We start from the raw sequence: 25,718 nt of genomic DNA, 5'->3' as shown, positions 1-25,718 counted from the left end.
AACTAGTCCATGCATTTGTTACTTCTAGGCTGGATTACTGCAATTCCTTATTATCAGGCTGCTCGAAAAAGTCCATTAAGACTCTTCAGCTGATCCAGAATGCTGCAGCTCGTGTTCTGACAGGAACCAGGAAAAGAGATCACATTTCTCCTGTTTTAGCTTCTTTGCATTGGCTTCCAGTAAAATCCAGAATAGAATTTAAAATCATTCTTCTTACCTACAAAGCTCTTAATGGTCAGGCACCATCTTATCTTAAAGAGCTCATAGTACCTTACTACCCCACCAGAGCACTGCGCTCCCAGAATGCAGGGTTACTTGTGGTTCCTAGAGTCTCCAAAAGTAGACTAGGAGCCAGAGCGTTCAGCTATCAAGCTCCTCTCCTGTGGAACCAGGTTCCAGTTTGGGTTCAGGAGGCAGACACCATCTCCACATTTAAGAGTAGGCTTAAGACTTTCCTCTTTGATAAAGCTTATAGTTAGGGCTGGCTCAGGTAGTCCTGAACCATCCCTTAGTTATGCTGCTATAGGCCTAGACTGCCGGGGGATTTCCCATGATGCACTGAGCTCCTCTCTCCTCTACTTTCTCTCCCTCTGTATGCAACCTTATCCCATTATTGCATGTTACTAACACAACTTCTCCCCTTTCTGGTAGTCTTGTGCTTTCTCGTCCCTCTCCTCTCTCCTCCTATCACTTCCTGCAGGTTTTCTGGCTCTGGAGCTGTGGAGTCTGGATCTGTGGCTGCGGGTCGCCTGCTGCCCCCGTGTTCCTGCTCGGCGCCCTCTGCTGCGGCGACTGTTGTTGCTAGTCTTGTTGTTGTTGTGGTCATTGGCATTGCGATGGTTGCCATTGGCACTATTGTAAATATCTGTACCATTTTTCATTTAGTTTATAGCAACATTACCTTCGCTGTCTGTACCTCTGTGTGTATATTGTGTAGGCTGCCTCCCTCCCCTCTCTCTCCTTACATCCCTCTCTCTCTCTCTCTCTCTCTCTCTCTCTCTCTCTCTCTCTCTCTCTCTCTCTTTCACTCTCTTTCTCTCTCTCTTTCTCTCTCTCTCTCTCACCCCAACCGGTCGAGGCAGATGGCCGCCCACCCTGAGCCATGGTTCTGCTCGAGGTTTCTGCCTCTTAAAAGGAAGTTTTTCCTTGCCTCTGTCTCCTAGTGCTTGCTCTTGGTGGGAACTGTTGGGCTTCTGTAAATATCATCACAGAGTACGGTCTAGACCTGCTCTTTTATGAAAAGCGCTGTGAGATAACTGTTGTTGTGATTTGGCGCTATATAATAAAATTGAATTGAATTGAATTGAACCTCCCTGTGCTCCACACCTTTTGCATTTATGGTGTCCGTTATATCCTCCCATATTTGTTGTCCGTTGTAGGCTACGGTACCGATCGTCACGGGTACCGTTATATTACGCCTATGTTGTAGTAAACGGTTTGACCACTCGATGTCACTGTTGGATTCAGAGTTATCACCCAATCACATGCTTTGTCCTTGTTTACGTACCTTTTTGTTGGTGTTTGGTGATGTAACACTTATTTTAGCCTCTTCAGTATTGGAAAAAGTTGAAAGAGAGAGAGACAAACGGGGGAAAAGAAGCGTAATAAACGCTCTAGAATAGTGCTGCTCACTGATTGGCCGTGGGATACGTAAACGATTAGTACGGACTTTAAGCCAGAGTAGCTAAGATGAACCTTACGTCTCGGTGGTGCAACCAAACATCGACACAACTTGAGTCTCAGACTAACTAGTTTCAGTGGACTGTGTCCGGGAGGTTTTGGTTGGCAGCTTCTGTTTTATGGTGACCTTGTGTTTGCAGGTTCAGCTGTCCAGATCTCTGCTGGCTGGATGGAAAGACGCGAGGACGGACTGTCTGTCTGCGGAGGACAGCAACACTCAGTGCAGCGCAGCCAGCAGGTGGACAGACTTTCACTCCAACTCCACCTGATCATCCATGAACTGCATCTTTAACACGTCCGTCTGTCTCTGGCAGGTCGCTGTGTCCTCCGTCCAGCAGGGGGCAGCAGGTGGAGGACGATGACGACGCTGATGATGTCAGCAGACTTCCTGACTCTGTGGGTTCGTATCAGTGGACAGACTTCTCACGCTTTGTTTGACTCTGGACTTCAGATCCACTGTTCGGTCCACAAGGAGCCTCAGGTCCACTTCCTGTGGACCTAACTTGGAAGATTACCCATAATCCATAGCACCAAGCATGTGATGACACAGAAGACAGGAAGCAGCTTTATGTTTATGGTAGTGGGACGTGATACTACGGCAAGTTGTAACTAGTTAACTAATTTTTAGTTAACTAAAAATGAAGTACTAGTATCTAATCAATAGTAACTAGTAACTTAAAATGAAGTACTAGTATCTAATCAATAGTAACTAGTAACTTAAAATGAAGTACTAGTATCTAATCAATAGTAACAAGTAACTAAATAAGTACAAGTAGCTTTTAAATAGGGAGTAGAAGGTTTTAAGGTATGGAGGGATTATTGGGCCAGAATTAGTCTAAATTAAAAATCGGACTTGGTATCATTGGTTACTGGATCACTGGGAGCGAAAGTAACGGGTAAAACATTCAAAATAAAAGATCGCCCATGTGTTGTGTAGTTAGCAAGGTGATTATAGTTTACTAAAATTTAACTAAAATAGCATTTTTTAGACTGGAATTGAAAAAATATTTAGATAACTGAAATATAAATAACAACTAATAAATGTTACAATAATAATTCTGGTTTTTAAGAAAACATTGTAAGACCAAATTGGTGACCTGTAACTTCTGATTACAATAACGTGAACTAGCGTGATATAAGGCTTAGAAACAATTAATATTTTAATTATTATTATTTAATTCATAGTTTCATAACTAATAATTATGCTCGCTATGTGGAAACTCAACCAGCAGAGGTCACTGTACCCCCGCTACTGTTACCACATTTCTATCAAAACAAAACTCTTCTAAAACAAATCTGTGGAGTTTTTTCTATTTTTGTATTTTTATGACATTTAACTCACCAGTGTAATATGCAGTATTATGTTAGTTACTTAGATTAAAGAATGTACATGCAGCATGTGGTTCCCATCCCAGTCACCTACCACCATCTGTTCTAATAAATGCTAGACTGGCGGGACAAAGCAGAACACCACTCATGTTGTCACTTTCAGATATTTAGGTCAGCTTTTATGGCAAGCCACACCTTGTAATTGTGGAATTGCTTTTGTGCATTACGACAATGTCAAAAAATGTATTTTCCATCCATCTATCCATCATCAACCGCTTATCCTGCATACAGGGTCGCGGGGAAAATGTATTTTAAATATATAGACTAAATGTACACTCACCTAAAGGATTATTAGGAACACCTGTTTTCATTAATGCAATTATCTAATCAACCAATCACATGGCAGTTGCTTCAATGCATTTAGGGGTGTGGTCCTGGTCAAGACAATCTCCTGAACTCCAAACTGAATGTCAGAATGGGAAAGAAAGGTGATTTAAGCAGTTTTGAGCGTGGCATGGTTGTTGGTGCCAGACGGGCCGGTCTGAGTATTTCACAATCTGCTCAGTTACTGGGATTTTCACGCACAACCATTTCTAGGGTTTACAAAGAATGGTGTGAAAAGGGAAAAACATCCAGTATGCGGCAGTCCTGTGGGCGAAAATGCATCGTTGATGCTAGAGGTCAGAGGAGAATGGACCGACCGATTCAAGCTGATAGAAGAGCAACTTTGACTGAAATAACCACTCGTTACAACCGAGGTATGCGGCAAAGCATTTGTGAAGCCACAACACGCACAACCTTGAGGCGGATGGGCTACAACAGCAGAAGACCCCACAGGGTACCACTCATCTCCACTACAAATAGGAAAAAGAGGCTACAATTTGCAAGAGCTCACCAAAATTGGACAGTTGAAGACTGGAAAAATGTTGCCTGGTCTGATGAGTCTCGATTTCTGTTGAGACATTCAGATGGTAGAGTCAGAATTTGGCGTAAACAGAATGAGAACATGGATCCATCATGCCTTGTTACCACTGTGCAGGCTGGTGGTGTTGGTGGTGTAACGGTGTGGGGGATGTTTTCTTGGCACACTTTAGGCCCCTTAGTGCCAATTGGGCATCGTTTAAATGCCACGGCCTACCTGAGCATTGTTTCTGACTGTGTCCATCCCTTTATGGCCACCATGTACCCATCCTCTGATGGCTACTTCCAGCAGGATAATGCACCAAGTCACAAAGCTCCAATCATTTCAAACATGACAATGAGTTCACTGTACTAAAACGGCCCCCACAGTCACCAGATCTCAACCCAATAGAGCATCTTTGGGATGTGGTGGAACGGGAGCTTCGTGCCCTGGATGTGCATCCCACAAATCTCCATCAACTGCCAGATGCTATCCATCAATATGGGCCAACATTTCTAAAGAATGCTTTCAGCACCTTGTTGAATCAATGCCACGTAGAATTAATTCCTAATAATCTTTTAGGTGAGTGTATATTTGTTATTTCATTTTTTGTTTTGAAATAACATATACATTTTTTGAATAACAATAATAACGTTTTTGAATAACAAACATATAAATGCCCAAATGCCCAATCCTAAATACCAAATGCATTTTTGATTTAGACTTTTAGTTTTAATTCTGACCCAATAATCCCTCCATATTTAGGAATAAATGTTGAAACGGCTTGCCATATTGAGATTTCACTCAAACAGTTTTTACATGATGACATTGAACACATCACAGTTGGTGTGACAGCAGGCAGGTTGGTGTGGAGGTTTGGATTCAGAGACAGCAGGTTCGATCTGTCAGAGACAAACTCACCTGCCAGGTGAAGTTACAGAGACGTCTCCTGATGGAAACTCTCTCTGAACCAGACGGCATGGAGACTTCACTGATTGTTGGGAAGTGTTTTAGATTAGGGCCTCACAACCAATCACAGCTGCAGCTCCACCTCTCTCTCTCTCTCTTTCAGTGGTCGATCGCCCGAGCTCTGACATCATCCAACGACTGACGGAGAAGAAAAGCAAAAAACACCAAGAAGCTCTGAAAGAGCTGGAAACAGAACTCACACAGCTCACTGAGGTAGAGTACACACAGGTATACTGCAGTACACCTGAGGTAGAGTACACACAGGTATACTGCAGTACACCTGAGGTAGAGTACACACAGGTATACTGCAGTACACCTGAGGTAGAGTACACACAGGTATACTGCAGTAAACCTGAGGTAGAGTACACACAGGTATACTGCAGTACACCTGAGGTAGAGTACACACAGGTATACTGCAGTAAACCTGAGGTAGAGTACACACAGGTATACTGCAGTACACCTGAGGTAGAGTACACACAGGTATACTGCTGCACCTGAGGTAGAGTACACACAGGTGTACTGCAGTACACCTGAGGTAGAGTACACACAGGTATACTGCAGTACACCTGAGGTAGAGTACACACAGGTATACTTCAGTACACCTGAGTCAGAGTACACACAGGTGTACTGCTGCACCTGAGGTAGAGTACACACAGGTATACTGCAGTACACCTGAGGTAGAGTACACACAGGTATACTGCTGCACCTGAGGTAGAGTACACACAGGTATACTGCAGTACACCTGAGGTAGAGTACACACAGGTATACTGCAGTACACCTGAGGTAGAGTACACACAGGTATACTGCTGCACCTGAGGTAGAGTACACACAGGTATACTGCAGTACACCTGAGGTAGAGTACACACAGGTATACTGCTGCACCTGAGGTAGAGTACACACAGGTATACTGCAGTACACCTGAGATAGAGTACACACAGGTATACTGCTGCACCTGAGGTAGAGTACACACAGGTATACTGCAGTACACCTGAGGTAGAGTACACACAGGTGTACTGCTGCACCTGAGGTAGAGTACACACAGGTGTACTGCTGCACCTGAGGTAGAGTACACACAGGTATACTGCAGTACACCTGAGGTAGAGTACACACAGGTGTACTGCTGCACCTGAGGTAGAGTACACACAGGTATACTGCTGCACCTGAGGTAGAGTACACACAGGTATACTTCCGTACACCTGAGTCAGAGTACACACAGGTATACTGCTGCACCTGAGGTAGAGTACACACAGGTATACTTCAGTACACCTGAGGTAGAGTACACACAGGTATACTGCTGCACCTGAGGTAGAGTACACACAGGTATACTGCTGCACCTGAGGTAGAGTACACACAGGTATACTGCTGCACCTGAGATAGAGTACACACAGGTATACTTCAGTACACCTGAGATAGAGTACACACAGGTATACTGCAGTACACCTGAGTCAGAGTACACACAGGTATACTGCTGCACCTGAGGTAGAGTACACACAGGTATACTGCAGTACACCTGAGGTAGAGTACACACAGGTATACTGCTGCACCTGAGGTAGAGTACACACAGGTGTACTGCTGCACCTGAGGTAGAGTACACACAGGTGTACTGCTGCATCTGAGGTAGAGTACACACAGGTATACTGCTGCACCTGAGGTAGAGTACACACAGGTGTACTGCTGCACCTGAGGTAGAGTACACACAAGTGTACTGCTGCACCTGAGATAGAGTACACACAGGTATACTTCAGTACATCTGAGGCAGAGTACACACAGGTATACTGCTGCACCTGAGGTAGAGTACACACAGGTATACTGCTGCACCTGAGGTAGAGTACACACAGGTATACTGCTGCACCTGAGGTAGAGTACACACAGGTATACTGCTGCACCTGAGGTAGAGTACACACAGGTATACTGCTGCACCTGAGGTAGAGTACACACAGGTATACTTCAGTACACCTGAGTCAGAGTACACACAGGTATACTTCAGTACACCTGAGTCAGAGTACACACAGGTATACTGCTGCACCTGACGTAGAGTACACACAGGTATACTGTAGTACACCTGAGGTAGAGTACACACAGGTATACTGCTGCACCTGAGATAGAGTACACACAGGTATACTTCAGTACACCTGAGATAGAGTACACACAGGTATACTGCAGTACACCTGAGTCAGAGTACACACAGGTATACTGCTGCACCTGAGGTAGAGTACACACAGGTATACTGCAGTACACCTGAGGTAGAGTACACACAGGTGTACTGCTGCACCTGAGGTAGAGTACACACAGGTGTACTGCTGCACCTGAGGTAGAGTACACACAGGTGTACTGCTGCATCTGTACACAGAGGTATACTGCTGCACCTGAGGTAGAGTACACACAGGTGTACTGCTGCACCTGAGATAGAGTACACACAGGTATACTTCAGTACACCTGAGATAGAGTACACACAGGTATACTGCAGTACACCTGAGTCAGTGTACACACAGGTATACTGCTGCACCTGAGGTAGAGTACACACAGGTATACTGTAGTACACCTGAGGTAGAGTACACACAGGTATACTGCTGCACCTGAGATAGAGTACACACAGGTATACTTCAGTACACCTGAGATAGAGTACACACAGGTATACTGCAGTACACCTGAGTCAGAGTACACACAGGTATACTGCTGCACCTGAGGTAGAGTACACACAGGTATACTGCAGTACACCTGAGGTAGAGTACACAGGTGTACTGCTGCACCTGAGGTAGAGTACACACAGGTGTACTGCTGCACCTGAGGTAGAGTACACACAGGTGTACTGCTGCACCTGAGGTAGAGTACACACAAGTGTACTGCTGCACCTGAGATAGAGTACACACAGGTATACTTCAGTACATCTGAGTCAGAGTACACACAGGTATACTGCTGCACCTGAGGTAGAGTACACACAGGTGTACTGCTGCACCTGAGGTAGAGTACACACAGGTATACTGCTGCACCTGAGGTAGAGTACACACAGGTGTACTGCTGCACCTGAGGTAGAGTACACACAAGTGTACTGCTGCACCTGAGATAGAGTACACACAGGTATACTTCAGTACATCTGAGTCAGAGTACACACAGGTATACTGCTGCACCTGACGTAGAGTACACACAGGTATACTGCTGCACCTGAGGTAGAGTACACACAGGTGTACTGCTGCACCTGAGGTAGAGTACACACAAGTGTACTGCTGCACCTGAGATAGAGTACACACAGGTATACTTCAGTACATCTGAGTCAGAGTACACACAGGTATACTGCTGCACCTGAGGTAGAGTACACACAGGTATACTGCTGCACCTGAGGTAGAGTACACACAGGTATACTGCTGCACCTGAGGTAGAGTACACACAGGTATACTGCTGCACCTGAGGTAGAGTACACACAGGTATACTGCTGCACCTGAGATAGAGTACACACAGGTATACTTCAGTACACCTGAGATAGAGTACACACAGGTATACTTCAGTACACCTGAGTCAGAGTACACACAGGTATACTGCTGCACCTGACGTAGAGTACACACAGGTATACTGTAGTACACCTGAGGTAGAGTACACACAGGTATACTGCTGCACCTGAGATAGAGTACACACAGGTATACTGCAGTACACCTGAGGTAGAGTACACACAGGTATACTGCAGTACACCTGAGTCAGAGTACACACAGGTGTACTGCTGCACCTGAGGTAGAGTACACACAGGTATACTGCAGTACACCTGAGGTAGAGTACACACAGGTGTACTGCTGCACCTGAGGTAGAGTACACACAGGTGTACTGCTGCACCTGAGGTAGAGTACACACAGGTGTACTGCTGCATCTGTACACAGAGGTATACTGCTGCACCTGAGGTAGAGTACACACAGGTGTACTGCTGCACCTGAGATAGAGTACACACAGGTATACTTCAGTACACCTGAGATAGAGTACACACAGGTATACTGCAGTACACCTGAGGTAGAGTACACACAGGTATACTGCTGCACCTGAGGTAGAGTACACACAGGTATACTGTAGTACACCTGAGGTAGAGTACACACAGGTATACTGCTGCACCTGAGGTAGAGTACACACAGGTATACTGCAGTACACCTGAGGTAGAGTACACACAGGTATACTGCAGTACACCTGAGTCAGAGTACACACAGGTGTACTGCTGCACCTGAGGTAGAGTACACACAGGTATACTGCAGTACACCTGAGGTAGAGTACACACAGGTGTACTGCTGCACCTGAGGTAGAGTACACACAGGTGTACTGCTGCACCTGAGGTAGAGTACACACAGGTGTACTGCTGCACCTGAGGTAGAGTACACACAAGTGTACTGCTGCACCTGAGATAGAGTACACACAGGTATACTTCAGTACATCTGAGTCAGAGTACACACAGGTATACTGCTGCACCTGAGGTAGAGTACACACAGGTATACTGCTGCACCTGAGGTAGAGTACACACAGGTGTACTGCTGCACCTGAGGTAGAGTACACACAGGTATACTGCTGCACCTGAGGTAGAGTACACACAGGTATACTGCTGCACCTGAGGTAGAGTACACACAGGTGTACTGCTGCACCTGAGGTAGAGTACACACAAGTGTACTGCTGCACCTGAGATAGAGTACACACAGGTATACTTCAGTACATCTGAGTCAGAGTACACACAGGTATACTGCTGCACCTGAGGTAGAGTACACACAGGTATACTGCTGCACCTGAGGTAGAGTACACACAGGTATACTGCTGCACCTGACGTAGAGTACACACAGGTATACTTCAGTACACCTGAGTCAGAGTACACACAGGTATACTACAATATAATACACCTGATGTAGTGCGTGGTACGCATTAAACTGCTTCTTACCTGAACTAATTTATATATTGTGTTTTGAGGTGTGTGAGACTCAGGTGAGGACGATCAGTATGGAGCTGCTGTCCTCTCTGCAGGAGGTGGACCTCAGATTGAACACCCTGAAGGACAGAATGGAACACCTTGGACACGTCAGTCTGCAGGTACACATGAACACCTGGGACACGTCAGTCTGCAGGTACACATGAACACCTGGGACACGTCAGTCTGCAGGTACTGCACTGTACTCCACTATCTGTGTGTTTTCAGGAGGTGGGTGTTCTCTGGGAGGAGGTGGAGGAGGAGGTGAAGCTGAAGAAGACCAGAATCATGGAGCTGAGCCACAAACTGTCTGAAGCTGAGACTCAACGAACCGACAAGGTCAGGCCTGGTTTATTTCAGCATGCGGCAGCAGATGGTGCCTGGTTGACTCGGAGTGCGTGTAAATGAAAATATGTCTGCTGTTGTCGTAGATCAGAGTTTTGCTCAGGAATTACTGCCACCTGCTGGAGAAGATCAGCTTCCTGCCTCCAGCCGACGTCTGCAGACTGATCCACACCGAGGCCACGGTGACTGCCTGTAACCTTTGACCTTTACCCTCTTACCCCTCACATCCAACGTGCTGACAGTTACACCTCTGTCTGTCTCGCAGATGTTGAATCAGTCTCTTTTGGCGAACCGTCGCAGCGTGGCTCGTCTGCTGCTGCTGCTGCAGGAGGAGAACCTGCAGCAGAAGTCACTCCTCCGTCTGCACTGGGAGGACTGCCTGAGCCGCTGGCGGAGGAGGAGGGGCAACGAGATCATAGACCGCTTCAGGTGGGTGGAGACCCAGGGAACTGAGGCTCAGACAGATTATAGACTGGTTCACTGTGGTTTTAGACTGGGTCAGACAGGATATAGACTGGTTCACTGTGGTTTTAGACTGGGTCAGTCAGGATGTAGACTGGTTCAATGTGGTTATAGACTGGTTCTGACAGGAAGTAGACTGGTTCAATGTGGTTTTAGACTGGGTCAGATAGGATATAGACTGGTTCACTGTGGTTTTAGACTGGGTCAGACAGGATATAGACTGGTTCAGACAGGATATAGACTGGTTCAGACAGGATATAGACTGGTTCATTGTGGTTTTAGACTGGGTCAGACAGGATGTAGACTGGTTCAATGTGGTTTTAGACTGGGTCAGACAGGATATAGACTGGTTCAGTATGGTTTTAGACTGGGTCAGACAGGATGTAGACTGGTTCAATGTGGTTTTAGACTGGGTCAGACAGGAAGTAGACTGGTTCAATGTGGTTTTAGACTGGGTCAGACAGGATATAGACTGGTTCAATGTGGTTTTAGACTGGGTCAGCAGGATATAGACTGGTTCACTGTGGTTTTAGACTGGGTCAGACAGGATATAGACTGGTTCACTGTGGTTTTAGACTGGGTCAGACAGGATGTAGACTGGTTCAGTGTGGTTTTAGACTGGGTAGAGACAGGATGTAGACTGGTTCAATGTGGTTTTAGACTGGGTAGAGACAGGATGTAGACTGGTTCACTGTGGTTTTAGACTGGGTCAGACAGGATATAGACTGGTTCACTGTGGTTTTAGACTGGGTCAGACAGGATGTAGACTGGTTCAATGTGGTTTTAGACTGGGTCAGACAGGAAGTAGACTGGTTCAATGTGGTTTTAGACTGGGTCAGACAGGATGTAGACTGGTTCAGTGTGGTTTTAGACTGGGTCAGACAGGATATAGACTGGTTCAATGTGGTTTTAGACTGGGTCAGCAGGATATAGACTGGTTCACTGTGGTTTTAGACTGGGTCAGACAGGATATAGACTGGTTCAGTGTGGTTTTAGACTGGGTCAGACAGGATGTAGACTGGTTCAGTGTGGTTTTAGACTGGGTAGAGACAGGATGTAGACTGGTTCAATGTGGTTTTAGACTGGGTAGAGACAGGATGTAGACTGGTTCAGTGTGGTTTTAGACTGGGTAGAGACAGGATGTAGACTGGTTCACTGTGGTTTTAGACTGGGTAGAGACAGGATGTAGACTGGTTCACTGTGGTTTTAGACTGGTTCAGACAGGATGTAGACTGGTTTAATGTGGTTATAGACTGGTTCTGACAGGAAGTAGACTGGTTCAATGTGGTTTTAGACTGGGTCAGACAGGATGTAGACTGGTTCAATGTGGTTTTAGACTGGGTCAGACAGGATGTAGACTGGTTCAATGTGGTTTTAGACTGGGTCAGACAGGATGTAGACTGGTTCACTGTGATTTTAGACTGGGTCAGACAGGATGTAGACTGGTTCACTGTGGTTTTAGACTGGGTCAGACAGGATGTAGACTGGTTCAGTGTGGTTTTAGACTGGGTAGAGACAGGATGTAGACTGGTTCAATGTGGTTTTAGACTGGGTAGAGACAGGATGTAGACTGGTTCACTGTGGTTTTAGACTGGGTCAGACAGGATATAGACTGGTTCACTGTGGTTTTAGACTGGGTCAGACAGGATGTAGACTGGTTCAGTGTGGTTTTAGACTGGGTCAGACAGGATGTAGACTGGTTCAATGTGGTTTTAGACTGGGTCAGACAGGATATAGACTGGTTCAGTGTGGTTTTAGACTGGGTCAGACAGGATGTAGACTGGTTCAGTGTGGTTTTAGACTGGGTAGAGACAGGATGTAGACTGGTTCAATGTGGTTTTAGACTGGGTAGAGACAGGATATAGACTGGTTCAATGTGGTTTTAGACTGGGTAGAGACAGGATGTAGACTGGTTCACTGTGGTTTTAGACTGGGTAGAGACAGGATATAGACTGGTTCAATGTGGTTTTAGACTGGGTAGAGACAGGATGTAGACTGGTTCACTGTGGTTTTAGACTGGGTCAGACAGGATGTAGACTGGTTCAGTGTGGTTTTAGACTGGGTCAGACAGGAAGTAGACTGGTTCAATGTGGTTTTAGACTGGGTCAGACAGGATGTAGACTGGTTCAGTGTGGTTTTAGACTGGGTAGAGACAGGATGTAGACTGGTTCACTGTGGTTTTAGACTGGGTAGAGACAGGATGTAGACTGGTTCACTGTGGTTTTAGACTGGGTAGAGACAGGATGTAGACTGGTTCACTGTGGTTTTAGACTGGGTCAGACAGGATGTAGACTGGTTCAGTGTGGTTTTAGACTGGGTCAGACAGGAAGTAGACTGGTTCAATGTGGTTTTAGACTGGGTCAGACAGGAAGTAGACTGGTTCAATGTGGTTTTAGACTGGGTCAGACAGGAAGTAGACTGGTTCAATGTGGTTTTAGACTGGGTCAGACAGGAAGTAGACTGGTTCAATGTGGTTTTAGACTGGGTCAGACAGGAAGTAGACTGGTTCAATGTGGTTTTAGACTGGTCCTGACAGGATGTAGACTGGTTTAATGTGGTTATAGACTGGTTCTGACAGGAAGTAGACTGGTTCAATGTGGTTTTAGACTGGGTCAGACAGGATGTAGACTGGTTCAATGTGGTTTTAGACTGGGTCAGACAGGATATAGACTGGTTCAATGTGGTTTTAGACTGGGTCAGCAGGATGTAGACTGGTTCACTGTGATTTTAGACTGGGTCAGACAGGATATAGACTGGTTCAGTGTGGTTTTAGACTGGGTCAGACAGGATGTAGACTGGTTCAGTGTGGTTTTAGACTGGGTAGAGACAGGATGTAGACTGGTTCAATGTGGTTTTAGACTGGGTAGAGACAGGATGTAGACTGGTTCAATGTGGTTTTAGACTGGGTCAGACAGGAAGTAGACTGGTTCAATGTGGTTTTAGACTGGGTCAGACAGGAAGTAGACTGGTTCAATGTGGTTTTAGACTGGGTCAGACAGGAAGTAGACTGGTTCAATGTGGTTTTAGACTGGGCCAGACAGGAAGTAGACTGGTTCAATGTGGTTTTAGACTGGGTCAGACAGGAAGTAGACTGGTTCAATGTGGTTTTAGACTGGGTCAGACAGGAAGTAGACTGGTTCAATGTGGTTTTAGACTGGTCCTGACAGGAAGTAGACTGGTTCAATGTGGTTTTAGACTGGTTCAGACAGGATGTAGACTGGTTTAATGTGGTTATAGACTGGTTCTGACAGGAAGTAGACTGGTTCAATGTGGTTTTAGACTGGGTCAGACAGGATGTAGACTGGTTCAATGTGGTTTTAGACTGGGTCAGACAGGATATAGACTGGTTCAATGTGGTTTTAGACTGGGTCAGCAGGATATAGACTGGTTCACTGTGGTTTTAGACTGGGTCAGACAGGATATAGACTGGTTCAGTGTGGTTTTAGACTGGGTCAGACAGGATATAGACTGGTTCAGTGTGGTTTTAGACTGGGTAGAGACAGGATGTAGACTGGTTCAATGTGGTTTTAGACTGGGTAGAGACAGGATGTAGACTGGTTCACTGTGGTTTTAGACTGGGTCAGACAGGATATAGACTGGTTCACTGTGGTTTTAGACTGGGTCAGACAGGATGTAGACTGGTTCAGTGTGGTTTTAGACTGGGTCAGACAGGATGTAGACTGGTTCAATGTGGTTTTAGACTGGGTCAGACAGGATATAGACTGGTTCAATGTGGTTTTAGACTGGGTCAGCAGGATATAGACTGGTTCACTGTGGTTTTAGACTGGGTCAGACAGGATATAGACTGGTTCACTGTGGTTTTAGACTGGGTCAGACAGGATGTAGACTGGTTCAGTGTGGTTTTAGACTGGGTAGAGACAGGATGTAGACTGGTTCAGTGTGGTTTTAGACTGGGTAGAGACAGGATGTAGACTGGTTCAATGTGGTTTTAGACTGGGTCAGACAGGAAGTAGACTGGTTCAATGTGGTTTTAGACTGGGTCAGACAGGAAGTAGACTGGTTCAATGTGGTTTTAGACTGGGCCAGACAGGAAGTAGACTGGTTCAATGTGGTTTTAGACTGGGTCAGACAGGAAGTAGACTGGTTCAATGTGGTTTTAGACTGGGTCAGACAGGAAGTAGACTGGTTCAATGTGGTTTTAGACTGGGTCAGACAGGAAGTAGACTGGTTCAATGTGGTTTTAGACTGGGTCAGACAGGAAGTAGACTGGTTCAATGTGGTTTTAGACTGGGTCAGACAGGAAGTAGACTGGTTCAATGTGGTTTTAGACTGGTCCTGACAGGAAGTAGACTGGTTCAATGTGGTTTTAGACTGGTTCAGACAGGATGTAGACTGGTTTAATGTGGTTATAGACTGGTTCTGACAGGAAGTAGACTGGTTCAATGTGGTTTTAGACTGGGTCAGACAGGATGTAGACTGGTTCAATGTGGTTTTAGACTGGGTCAGACAGGATATAGACTGGTTCAATGTGGTTTTAGACTGGGTCAGCAGGATATAGACTGGTTCACTGTGGTTTTAGACTGGGTCAGACAGGATATAGACTGGTTCACTGTGGTTTTAGACTGGGTCAGACAGGATGTAGACTGGTTCAGTGTGGTTTTAGACTGGGTAGAGACAGGATGTAGACTGGTTCAGTGTGGTTTTAGACTGGGTAGAGACAGGATGTAGACTGGTTCAATGTGGTTTTAGACTGGGTCAGACAGGAAGTAGACTGGTTCAATGTGGTTTTAGACTGGGTCAGACAGGAAGTAGACTGGTTCAATGTGGTTTTAGACTGGGTCAGACAGGAAGTAGACTGGTTCAATGTGGTTTTAGACTGGGTCAGACAGGAAGTAGACTGGTTCAATGTGGTTTTAGACTGGGTCAGACAGGAAGTAGACTGGTTCAATGTGGTTTTAGACTGGGTCAGACAGGAAGTAGACTGGTTCAATGTGGTTTTAGACTGGTCCTGACAGGAAGTAGACTGGTTCAATGTGGTTTTAGACTGGTTCAGACAGGATGTAGACTGGTTTAATGTGGTTATAGACTGGTTCTGACAGGAAGTAGACTGGTTCAATGTGGTTTTAGACTGGGTCAGACAGGATGTAGACTGGTTCAATGTGGTTTTAGACTGGGTCAGACAGGATATAGACTGGTTCAATGTGGTTTTAGACTGGGTCAGCAGGATATAGACTGGTTCACTGTGGTTTTAGACTGGGTCAGACAGGATATAGACTGGTTCACTGTGGTTTTAGACTGGGTCAGACAGGATATAGACTGGTTCAGTGTGGTTTTAGACTGGGTAGAGACAGGATGTAGACTGGTTCAATGTGGTTTTAGACTGGGTAGAGACAGGATGTAGACTGGTTCACTGTGGTTTTAGACTGGGTCAGACAGGATATAGACTGGTTCACTGTGGTTTTAGACTGGGTCAGACAGGATGTAGACTGGTTCAGTATGGTTTTAGACTGGGTCAGACAGGATGTAGACTGGTTCAATGTGGTTTTAGACTGGGTCAGACAGGATATAGACTGGTTCAATGTGGTTTTAGACTGGGTCAGCAGGATATAGACTGGTTCACTGTGGTTTTAGACTGGGTCAGACAGGATATAGACTGGTTCACTGTGGTTTTAGACTGGGTCAGACAGGATGTAGACTGGTTCAGTGTGGTTTTAGACTGGGTAGAGACAGGATGTAGACTGGTTCAGTGTGGTTTTAGACTGGGTAGAGACAGGATGTAGACTGGTTCAATGTGGTTTTAGACTGGGTCAGACAGGAAGTAGACTGGTTCAATGTGGTTTTAGACTGGGTCAGACAGGAAGTAGACTGGTTCAATGTGGTTTTAGACTGGGCCAGACAGGAAGTAGACTGGTTCAATGTGGTTTTAGACTGGGTCAGACAGGAAGTAGACTGGTTCAATGTGGTTTTAGACTGGGTCAGACAGGAAGTAGACTGGTTCAATGTGGTTTTAGACTGGGTCAGACAGGAAGTAGACTGGTTCAATGTGGTTTTAGACTGGGTCAGACAGGAAGTAGACTGGTTCAATGTGGTTTTAGACTGGGTCAGACAGGAAGTAGACTGGTTCAATGTGGTTTTAGACTGGTCCTGACAGGAAGTAGACTGGTTCAATGTGGTTTTAGACTGGTTCAGACAGGATGTAGACTGGTTTAATGTGGTTATAGACTGGTTCTGACAGGAAGTAGACTGGTTCAATGTGGTTTTAGACTGGGTCAGACAGGATGTAGACTGGTTCAATGTGGTTTTAGACTGGGTCAGACAGGATATAGACTGGTTCAATGTGGTTTTAGACTGGGTCAGCAGGATATAGACTGGTTCACTGTGGTTTTAGACTGGGTCAGACAGGATATAGACTGGTTCACTGTGGTTTTAGACTGGGTCAGACAGGATGTAGACTGGTTCAGTGTGGTTTTAGACTGGGTAGAGACAGGATGTAGACTGGTTCAATGTGGTTTTAGACTGGGTAGAGACAGGATGTAGACTGGTTCACTGTGGTTTTAGACTGGGTCAGACAGGATATAGACTGGTTCACTGTGGTTTTAGACTGGGTCAGACAGGATGTAGACTGGTTCAGTGTGGTTTTAGACTGGGTCAGACAGGATGTAGACTGGTTCAATGTGGTTTTAGACTGGGTCAGACAGGATATAGACTGGTTCAATGTGGTTTTAGACTGGGTCAGCAGGATATAGACTGGTTCACTGTGGTTTTAGACTGGGTCAGACAGGATATAGACTGGTTCACTGTGGTTTTAGACTGGGTCAGACAGGATGTAGACTGGTTCAGTGTGGTTTTAGACTGGGTAGAGACAGGATGTAGACTGGTTCAATGTGGTTTTAGACTGGGTCAGACAGGAAGTAGACTGGTTCAATGTGGTTTTAGACTGGGTCAGACAGGAAGTAGACTGGTTCAATGTGGTTTTAGACTGGGTCAGACAGGAAGTAGACTGGTTCAATGTGGTTTTAGACTGGGTCAGACAGGAAGTAGACTGGTTCAATGTGGTTTTAGACTGGGTCAGACAGGAAGTAGACTGGTTCAATGTGGTTTTAGACTGGGTCAGACAGGAAGTAGACTGGTTCAATGTGGTTTTAGACTGGTCCTGACAGGAAGTAGACTGGTTCAATGTGGTTTTAGACTGGTTCAGACAGGATGTAGACTGGTTTAATGTGGTTATAGACTGGTTCTGACAGGAAGTAGACTGGTTCAATGTGGTTTTAGACTGGGTCAGACAGGATGTAGACTGGTTCAATGTGGTTTTAGACTGGGTCAGACAGGATATAGACTGGTTCAATGTGGTTTTAGACTGGGTCAGCAGGATATAGACTGGTTCACTGTGGTTTTAGACTGGGTCAGACAGGATATAGACTGGTTCACTGTGGTTTTAGACTGGGTCAGACAGGATGTAGACTGGTTCAGTGTGGTTTTAGACTGGGTAGAGACAGGATGTAGACTGGTTCAATGTGGTTTTAGACTGGGTAGAGACAGGATGTAGACTGGTTCACTGTGGTTTTAGACTGGGTCAGACAGGATGTAGACTGGTTCAATGTGGTTTTAGACTGGGTCAGACAGGATGTAGACTGGTTCAGTGTGGTTTTAGACTGGGTCAGACAGGATGTAGACTGGTTCAATGTGGTTTTAGACTGGGTCAGACAGGATATAGACTGGTTCAGTGTGGTTTTAGACTGGGTCAGACAGGATGTAGACTGGTTCAATGTGGTTTTAGACTGGGTCAGACAGGATATAGACTGGTTCACTGTGGTTTTAGACTGGGTCAGACAGGAAGTAGACTGGTTCAGTGTGGTTTTAGACTGGGTCAGACAGGAAGTAGACTGGTTCACTGTGGTTTTAGACTGGGTCAGACAGGAAGTAGACTGGTTCAATGTGGTTTTAGACTGGGTCAGACAGGATATAGACTGGTTCACTGTGGTTTTAGACTGGGTCAGACAGGAAGTAGACTGGTTCAGTGTGGTTTTAGACTGGGTCAGACAGGAAGTAGACTGGTTCAATGTGGTTTTAGACTGGGTCAGATAGGATATAGACTGGTTCACTGTGGTTTTAGACTGGGTCAGACAGGATATAGACTGGTTCAGACAGGATATAGACTGGTTCATTGTGGTTTTAGACTGGGTCAGACAGGATGTAGACTGGTTCAATGTGGTTTTAGACTGGGTCAGACAGGATATAGACTGGTTCACTGTGGTTTTAGACTGGGTCAGACAGGAAGTAGACTGGTTCACTGTGGTTTTAGAATGGGTCAGACAGGATATAGACTGGTTCAATGTGGTTTTAGACTGGGTCAGACAGGATATAGACTGGTTCAATGTGGTTTTAGACTGGGTCAGACAGGATATAGACTGGTTCAATGTGGTTTTAGACTGGGTCAGATAGGATATAGACTGGTTCACTGTGGTTTCAGACTGGGTCAGACAGGATATAGACTGGTTCAGACAGGATATAGACTGGTTCAGACAGGATATAGACTGGTTCAATGTGGTTTTAGACTGGGTCAGCAGGATATAGACTGGTTCAGACAGGATGTAGACTGGTTCAATGTGGTTTTAGACTGGGTCAGACAGGATATAGACTGGTTCAATGTGGTTTTAGACTGGGTCAGCAGGATATAGACTGGTTCAGACAGGATGTAGACTGGTTCAATGTGGTTTTAGACTGGGTCAGACAGGATATAGACTGGTTCAATGTGGTTTTAGACTGGGTCAGCAGGATATAGACTGGTTCAGACAGGATGTAGACTGGTTCAATGTGGTTTTAGACTGGGTCAGACAGGATATAGACTGGTTCAATGTGGTTTTAGACTGGGTCAGCAGGATATAGACTGGTTCAGGTGAGTGCAGAACCAGGTTATATACAGGTCCAGAAGAACAGTATCAGTATAAAGACCAGTTGTACTGCCGTTCTAGCAGCTTTGTCAGAAGCATTTGTGTTGCAGGAGTCTCTGCAGCTGTAATGGGGGTCAGCAGCTGGTTCTACAGACGGTTCAGGAGACGAAACAAACTCAGCGAGACTTGACAGAACGACGTCGTGATCTCATCTATAAGATCTGGTAACACAGCAGAGACTGTCTTCTGATTGGTTCAGTATATATAACTGTCTCAGTGATGCTGGTGGATCAGTCAGTCAGATGACTATTTTTTACAGGCTCCACCCCCGACTTGTTGTCCAATCACATCTTTCTCTGTGTTTCAGCGCTCTGGTGCCGCCCTCCTGCTCCACTGCTCTGGTCTCTGATTGGTTCAACCAACTGACGGCTGTCAATCAACAGATCGGTAACTGTCACAAAGTCTGTTTCCATCCAGCTGTTTTTGTCACTGGATAATATCTGTGTGAAAGGGATCCATGTGAGGCTGTAACCTTCCTCACATCGACACCTGAAACCAACAGGAAGGTCTGATGTCACTTTAAAGCTGCGTCCTCTCCAGCAGCCAGCAGGGGGCGACTCCTCCGGCTGCAGGAAGAAACTGTTTCTACTTGTCAGCTGATTTATTCCCTCAGTAAACACTTTCCTGATGAGTTTCTGGTCTCAGTCGCTAGTTTCAAGTCTTCTTCAACACAGCATGATGTTCATTTAGTAAATTATGGTCCCATTTAGAGGAACAGAGACCAGGAAGCAGGGGAGGCTTTAGGGCGGGGCTACAAGCTGATTGACAGGTTGCTACCATGGCGACCTCGCTCTGTGTACATTTAACCAGGGCCGCTGAAACAGCTTAACAAGAGTCGGCTGTTTAATTTTCTGGTAAGTACATTTTGTTATAAGCCTGTTTGTCGCTAGCCAAAATTAGCATCCCAGCTAATATCACAGTTAACATGAACTACAGATGTACCTTGCTAACCAAGCTAGCTAGCTCCACCCTCATGTCCAAATATGGTCACGTCCGCTGGTTGCAAAACATCAACATGGCGGCGAACTCGAGACTTAAAAACGCCAAACCACAAACCAGCTGACGTCACGGTTGCTACGTCCACAGGCTATGATGTCGTCTTTATTTGAATTCTGACTGCAGCTCTTTCAATGACGTCATCTTCAGCGGCTGAGCCGATAAGTTTCCTTTCTGTCGTCAGATTGAAGTAGAGAAGAAGAGACAGGACAGGCAGGATGTCGATCGATACGAAGAGGAAGAGCCCCCTGCTCAAGCTGTGGCCTGTAAAGCGTGGGAGTGCTTTAGCTCACAGGAATATTGACTGTTTTTATCAATATTTCAATGTTTTGGAAGCTTTATGTTATTTGGAACGTGGTTGTGTGGAGATAAATAATGTTTTGAAGAAAACTCACAATAATAGTGAACATTTAAACAGTAAATATGACCAAAACATGGACATTCACCTGGTATATATTTTTGAAGGATTGTGTAATAACTGTTCAAATTTACAGTTAGAGTTGTATTCCAGGTGTATTAGAAGATATTCAGGTGCTTTATATTAAAATATAGCACTTTTTTACCAGTTGAGGATGAAAATCTCTGTATTGCATCTAGGCCTTATGGTTGAGGAGATATTACTGATTTATTTTGGGTTTGTTATTTTAGGCGTTTTTCCTGGAAATAGGCGCCACGTGGTGAAAGAGTAATATTAAATATGCAAAAGAGAAAATAAGACTGTCAAAATGAACAACCAATGATGTTCTCTTTTAGAAAACTCTTCATTTTTATTGCTTAAATTGCATTTGTTGCACAATATTTGTCAAGACTAAACCTATTTAGTTCCATCTTACATTCTGAAATGCAAAAACAAGCTTTAGATGAAGGTATGTGTAAGTTTCAGAATGAAGCTTCAGCCTAATGACAGCTCAGGCGTCACGTCAGCCTCTACTGTCTTCAGGCGTTCACACACTGACTGCAGCTTTTTGTTTTCTGTGCTTAACGTGTTGAACAAAACCTCCTAGCTAACATGAGTAACGTAGCCTCCAGCCTTCACCGGGCCTCACACGGTTTAAAGGAGGTTTAAATGTGGCTCTCTCTCTGCGTTCAGACAGCGTTCACGCCGACCTCCTCCATCAGCTGCGGTGCTGCTATGAACAGACGTGGCAGGATCGCCTGGCCGAGGTGCAGCGCTGCAGGGTAACAACACACTCAACACCTTCACGTGCTGCGTTCAGGCGCCGCTGCGTTCACCGCAGCCTCCTCTCTACGTCTCAGTGTTCTCCTGCAGGAGGCGCTCTCGGCTCTGCAGCTGTCAGAGGAGGAGGTGAACCACGTCGTCAGCTCTCAGCTCCTCACTCTGATTGGACGAAGCCAAAGTCAAGATGAAGAGCGATTGGCTGCTTTGGATGTCAGTCACACAAACCGACTCTGAGACTTCACATGTTTCTGTAGACTGATGACCTGTCTGTCTGTCTCCACCTGTCTGTCTGTCTCCACCTGTCTGTCTGTCTCCACCTGTCTGTCTCTCTGTCTGTCTGTCTCCACCTGTCTGTCTGTCTCTCTGTCTGTCTGTCTCCACCTGTCTGTCTGTCTCCACCTGTCTGTCTGTCTCCACCTGTCTGTCTGTCTCCACCTGTCTGTCTCTCTGTCTGTCTGTCTCCACCTGTCTGTCTGTCTCCCTGTCTGTCTGTCTCCACCTGTCTGTCTGTCTCTCTGTCTGACTGTCTCCACCTGTCTGTCTGTCTCTACCTGTCTGTCTGTCTCCACCTGTCTCCACCTGTCTGTCTGTCTCTACCTGTCTGTCTGTCTCCACCTGTCTCCACCTGTCTGTCTGTCTCTACCTGTCTGTCTGTCTCCACCTGTCTCCACCTGTCTGTCTGTCTCTACATGTCTGTCTGTCTCCACCTGTCTCCACCTGTCTGTCTGTCTCCACCTGTCTGTCTGTGTCCACCTGTCTGTCTCTCTGTCTGTCTGTCTCCACCTGTCTGTCTGTCTCTCTGTCTGTCTGTCTCCACCTGTCTGTCTGTCTCCACCTGTCTGTCTGTCTCCACCTGTCTGTCTCTCTGTCTGTCTGTCTCCACCTGTCTGTCTGTCTCCACCTGTCTGTCTGTCTCCACCTGTCTGTCTCTCTGTCTGTCTGTCTCCACCTGTCTGTCTGTCTCTCTGTCTGTCTGTCTCCACCTGTCTGTCTGTCTCTACCTGTCTGTCTGTCTCCACCTGTCTGTCTGTCTCCACCTGTCTGTCTCTCTGTCTGTCTGTCTCCACCTGTCTGTCTGTCTCTACCTGTCTGTCTGTCTCCACCTGTCTGACTGTCTCCACCTGTCTGTCTGTCTCCACCTGTCTGTCTCTCTGTCTGTCTGTCTGTCTGTCTCCACCTGTCTGACTGTCTCCACCTGTCTGTCTGTCTCTACCTGTCTCCACCTGTCTCCACCTGTCTGTCTGTCTCCACCTGTCTCTACCTGTCTGTCTGTCTCTACCTGTCTGTCTGTCTCCACCTGTCTCCACCTGTCTGTCTGTCTCTACCTGTCTGTCTGTCTCCACCTGTCTCCACCTGTCTGTCTGTCTCCACCTGTCTCCACCTGTCTGTCTGTCTCTACCTGTCTGTCTGTCTCCACCTGTCTCCACCTGTCTGTCTGTCTCTACCTGTCTGTCTGTCTCCACCTGTCTGTCTGTCTCCACCTGTCTCCACCTGTCTGTCTGTCTGTCTGTCTCCACCTGTCTGTCTCTCTGTCTGTCTGTCTCCACCTGTCTGTCTCCATCTGTCTGTCTGTCTCCACCTGTCTGTCTGTCTCTACCTGTCTGTCTCCACCTGTCTGTCTGTCTCTACCTGTCTGACTGTCTCCACCTGTCTCCACCTGTCTGTCTGTCTCTACCTGTCTGACTGTCTCTACCTGTCTGACTGTCTCCACCTGTCTCCACCTGTCTGTCTGTCTCCACCTGTCTCCACCTGTCTGTCTGTCTCTACCTGTCTGACTGTCTCTACCTGTCTGACTGTCTCCACCTGTCTCCACCTGTCTGTCTGTCTCTACCTGTCTGACTGTCTCCACCTGTCTCCACCTGTCTGTCTGTCTCTACCTGTCTGACTGTCTCCACCTGTCTGTCTGTCTCTACCTGTCTGTCTGTCTCCACCTGTCTGTCTGTCTCCACCTGTCTGACTGTCTCCACCTGTCTGTCTGTCTCCACCTGTCTCCATCTGTCTGTCTGTCTCCACCTGTCTGTCTGTCTCCACCTGTCTGTCTGTCTGTCTCTCTGTCTGTCTGTCTCCATCTGTCTGTCTCCACCTGTCTGTTTGTCTCCACCTGTCTGTCTGTCTGTCTCTCTGTCTGTCTGTCTGACTGTCTCCACCTGTCTGTCTGTCTGTCTCCATCTGTCTGTCTCCACCTGTCTGTCTCCACCTGTCTGACTGTCTCTCTGTCTGTCTGTCTCTCTGTCTGTCTGTCTCTCTGTCTGACTGTCTCTCTGTCTGTCTGTCTCTACCTGTCTGACTGTCTCTCTGTCTGTCTGTCTCCATCTGTCTGTCTCCACCTGTCTGACTGTCTCTCTGTCTGTCTGTCTCTACCTGTCTGTCTGTCTGTCTGTCTGTCTCCACCTGTCTGACTGTCTCCGCCTGTCTGTCTGTCTCCACCTGTCTGACTGTCTCTACCTGTCTCCACCTGTCTGTCTGTCTCTACCTGTCTCCACCTGTCTGACTGTCTCCACCTGTCTGTCTGTCTCTACCTGTCTCCACCTGTCTGACTGTCTCCACCTGTCTGTCTGTCTCCACCTGTCTCTCCGCCTGTCTGTCTGCAGCTGTGCTGTGACTCGGCGGCTCGCCGTGCGCTCGCCCTCAGCAGGTGTGTGTTTGTTGTGATGCGAGGAGCAGCGTTGCTATGGGAGACGCACAGCCGCAGGATAGAGAGGAGAGAAGAAGAACTCCAACAACACCTGGACGAGCTGAGACGCTCACAGCAGCAGCACGTACAGGTGAGCTGTCAGTCGCTGTCCGAGAACTGAGGAACCTGAGGGACGCACCTCCGCCGGCCCCGCCCCTTTCTAAAGAGGCGGGGCCTGAGGCAGGACACGTCCGTCAGCAGGTAGGAGGCTCTCCCATGATGCTTTGCTGTTGTGTTGTCAGAGGAAGAAGTTGCGTCTGGATGACCTGCTGGGTGGACTCCGTCAGGAGAGCAGCGAGGACGCCCTGAAGACGGCGCTGGACAAAACTGTCCACTACCTGCAGGACGTCAAGCACAGGTACTGCAGGACATGCTAATGCTAATGCTAATGCTAGCGCAGGGTCTCCACAGGGATCAAACGTGCAGGTCTCAGATCAGATCAGCTGCTGTTCTACATGAAGCCAAGGACGCATGTTTCAAAAGGTCTGATGTGACAGCACCGTACTGACGACAACAAGAGACACGTCCACCGGCGTGTCCCTGAGCGTGTCCCAGACAGATCTGTAATGTAACGCACGTGACGTCCTCTCACACTGTGCAGCTGCAGGCAGCGGGTCTCCGATCAGTGTCGGCTGGTGGACCTCCTCCCGTCCCTCTTCCTGGAGGAGCTCCTGTCCTACAGCAGCAGCCTCAGCTCCTTCTACCACCTCAGCCACGCCTACAGACCGGTAACCACGGCAAACACACTTTACACACACCCACGCCTGCTGGTGACCATGGCAACACCGTGTTACCGTGTCACCGTGAGTTCTCCGTTTATCTTTGTTTTCATTTTTATATTCTGTCTGGAATGAGGCCTGGAGGTGAAACATGAAGGTGATATTAAAAGTCTTCACGTCCTCCGGTCTGTCCTTTGTCCTCTGTGCTGGGTGGCTGATATTAAGTTACTGTGAACAGACTACAGGTCCACACTAAGACACTGAGAGCAGCTCCGCCCACGACCCCACAAATACATTTAAAACAGCTTCACCTTAAATGTGTTTGTCCAGCGGGATTATCTGACAGCCTGCTGACCCCCATCACATCCAGCCCTCCGTGAACCGAGACTCTAACCGCAGCTACGCAGCTGGAGTTCGAACTACGCAGCTTACCGGCAGGCGGTGCGAACGTTCGTCAGAACGATGGTTCCTACCGTCTAAGTTACCTCCGTAGTTCGAACGAGGGTTTTGGGAAACGCGGCCCGCCCGGTAACTTCAGGACACTCTGATGGCGCTTCGCTCCCTGACGTATCAGCAGCAGTAACAACATAGAAGGAAGCTGTTGTAGATTTCAATGAGTCCAGGTCC

General features: G+C 46.9%; 1 protein-coding gene across 1 annotated transcript in view; it reads left to right on the top strand.

Moving 5' to 3' along the window:
- ccdc180 (coiled-coil domain containing 180) overlaps window positions 1–25,718 on the top strand; it is a 45,206-nt gene that overhangs the window by 8,451 nt on the left and 11,037 nt on the right. The window contains exons 2-15 of the mRNA XM_038703218.1: window positions 1,821–1,918; window positions 1,995–2,080; window positions 4,983–5,092; window positions 9,806–9,925; window positions 10,032–10,142; window positions 10,235–10,330; window positions 10,414–10,577; window positions 19,573–19,686; window positions 19,830–19,909; window positions 21,609–21,697; window positions 21,789–21,908; window positions 24,290–24,463; window positions 24,615–24,730; window positions 24,974–25,100. Coding sequence (XP_038559146.1) covers window positions 1,821–1,918; window positions 1,995–2,080; window positions 4,983–5,092; window positions 9,806–9,925; window positions 10,032–10,142; window positions 10,235–10,330; window positions 10,414–10,577; window positions 19,573–19,686; window positions 19,830–19,909; window positions 21,609–21,697; window positions 21,789–21,908; window positions 24,290–24,463; window positions 24,615–24,730; window positions 24,974–25,100 — 1,605 coding nt within the window. The remainder of the gene's footprint in view (window positions 1–1,820; window positions 1,919–1,994; window positions 2,081–4,982; window positions 5,093–9,805; window positions 9,926–10,031; window positions 10,143–10,234; window positions 10,331–10,413; window positions 10,578–19,572; window positions 19,687–19,829; window positions 19,910–21,608; window positions 21,698–21,788; window positions 21,909–24,289; window positions 24,464–24,614; window positions 24,731–24,973; window positions 25,101–25,718) is intronic.

The sequence above is a fragment of the Micropterus salmoides genome, unplaced genomic scaffold (genome assembly GCF_014851395.1).
Source record: "Micropterus salmoides isolate LMB-PRFRI ecotype aquatic unplaced genomic scaffold, ASM1485139v1 Ms_hic_scaffold_7, whole genome shotgun sequence".
In the NCBI taxonomy this organism is placed as follows: Eukaryota; Metazoa; Chordata; class Actinopteri; order Centrarchiformes; family Centrarchidae; genus Micropterus; species Micropterus salmoides.
The sequence above is the reverse complement of the archived record's forward strand: the minus strand, read 5'-3'. Positions and strand labels throughout refer to the sequence as shown.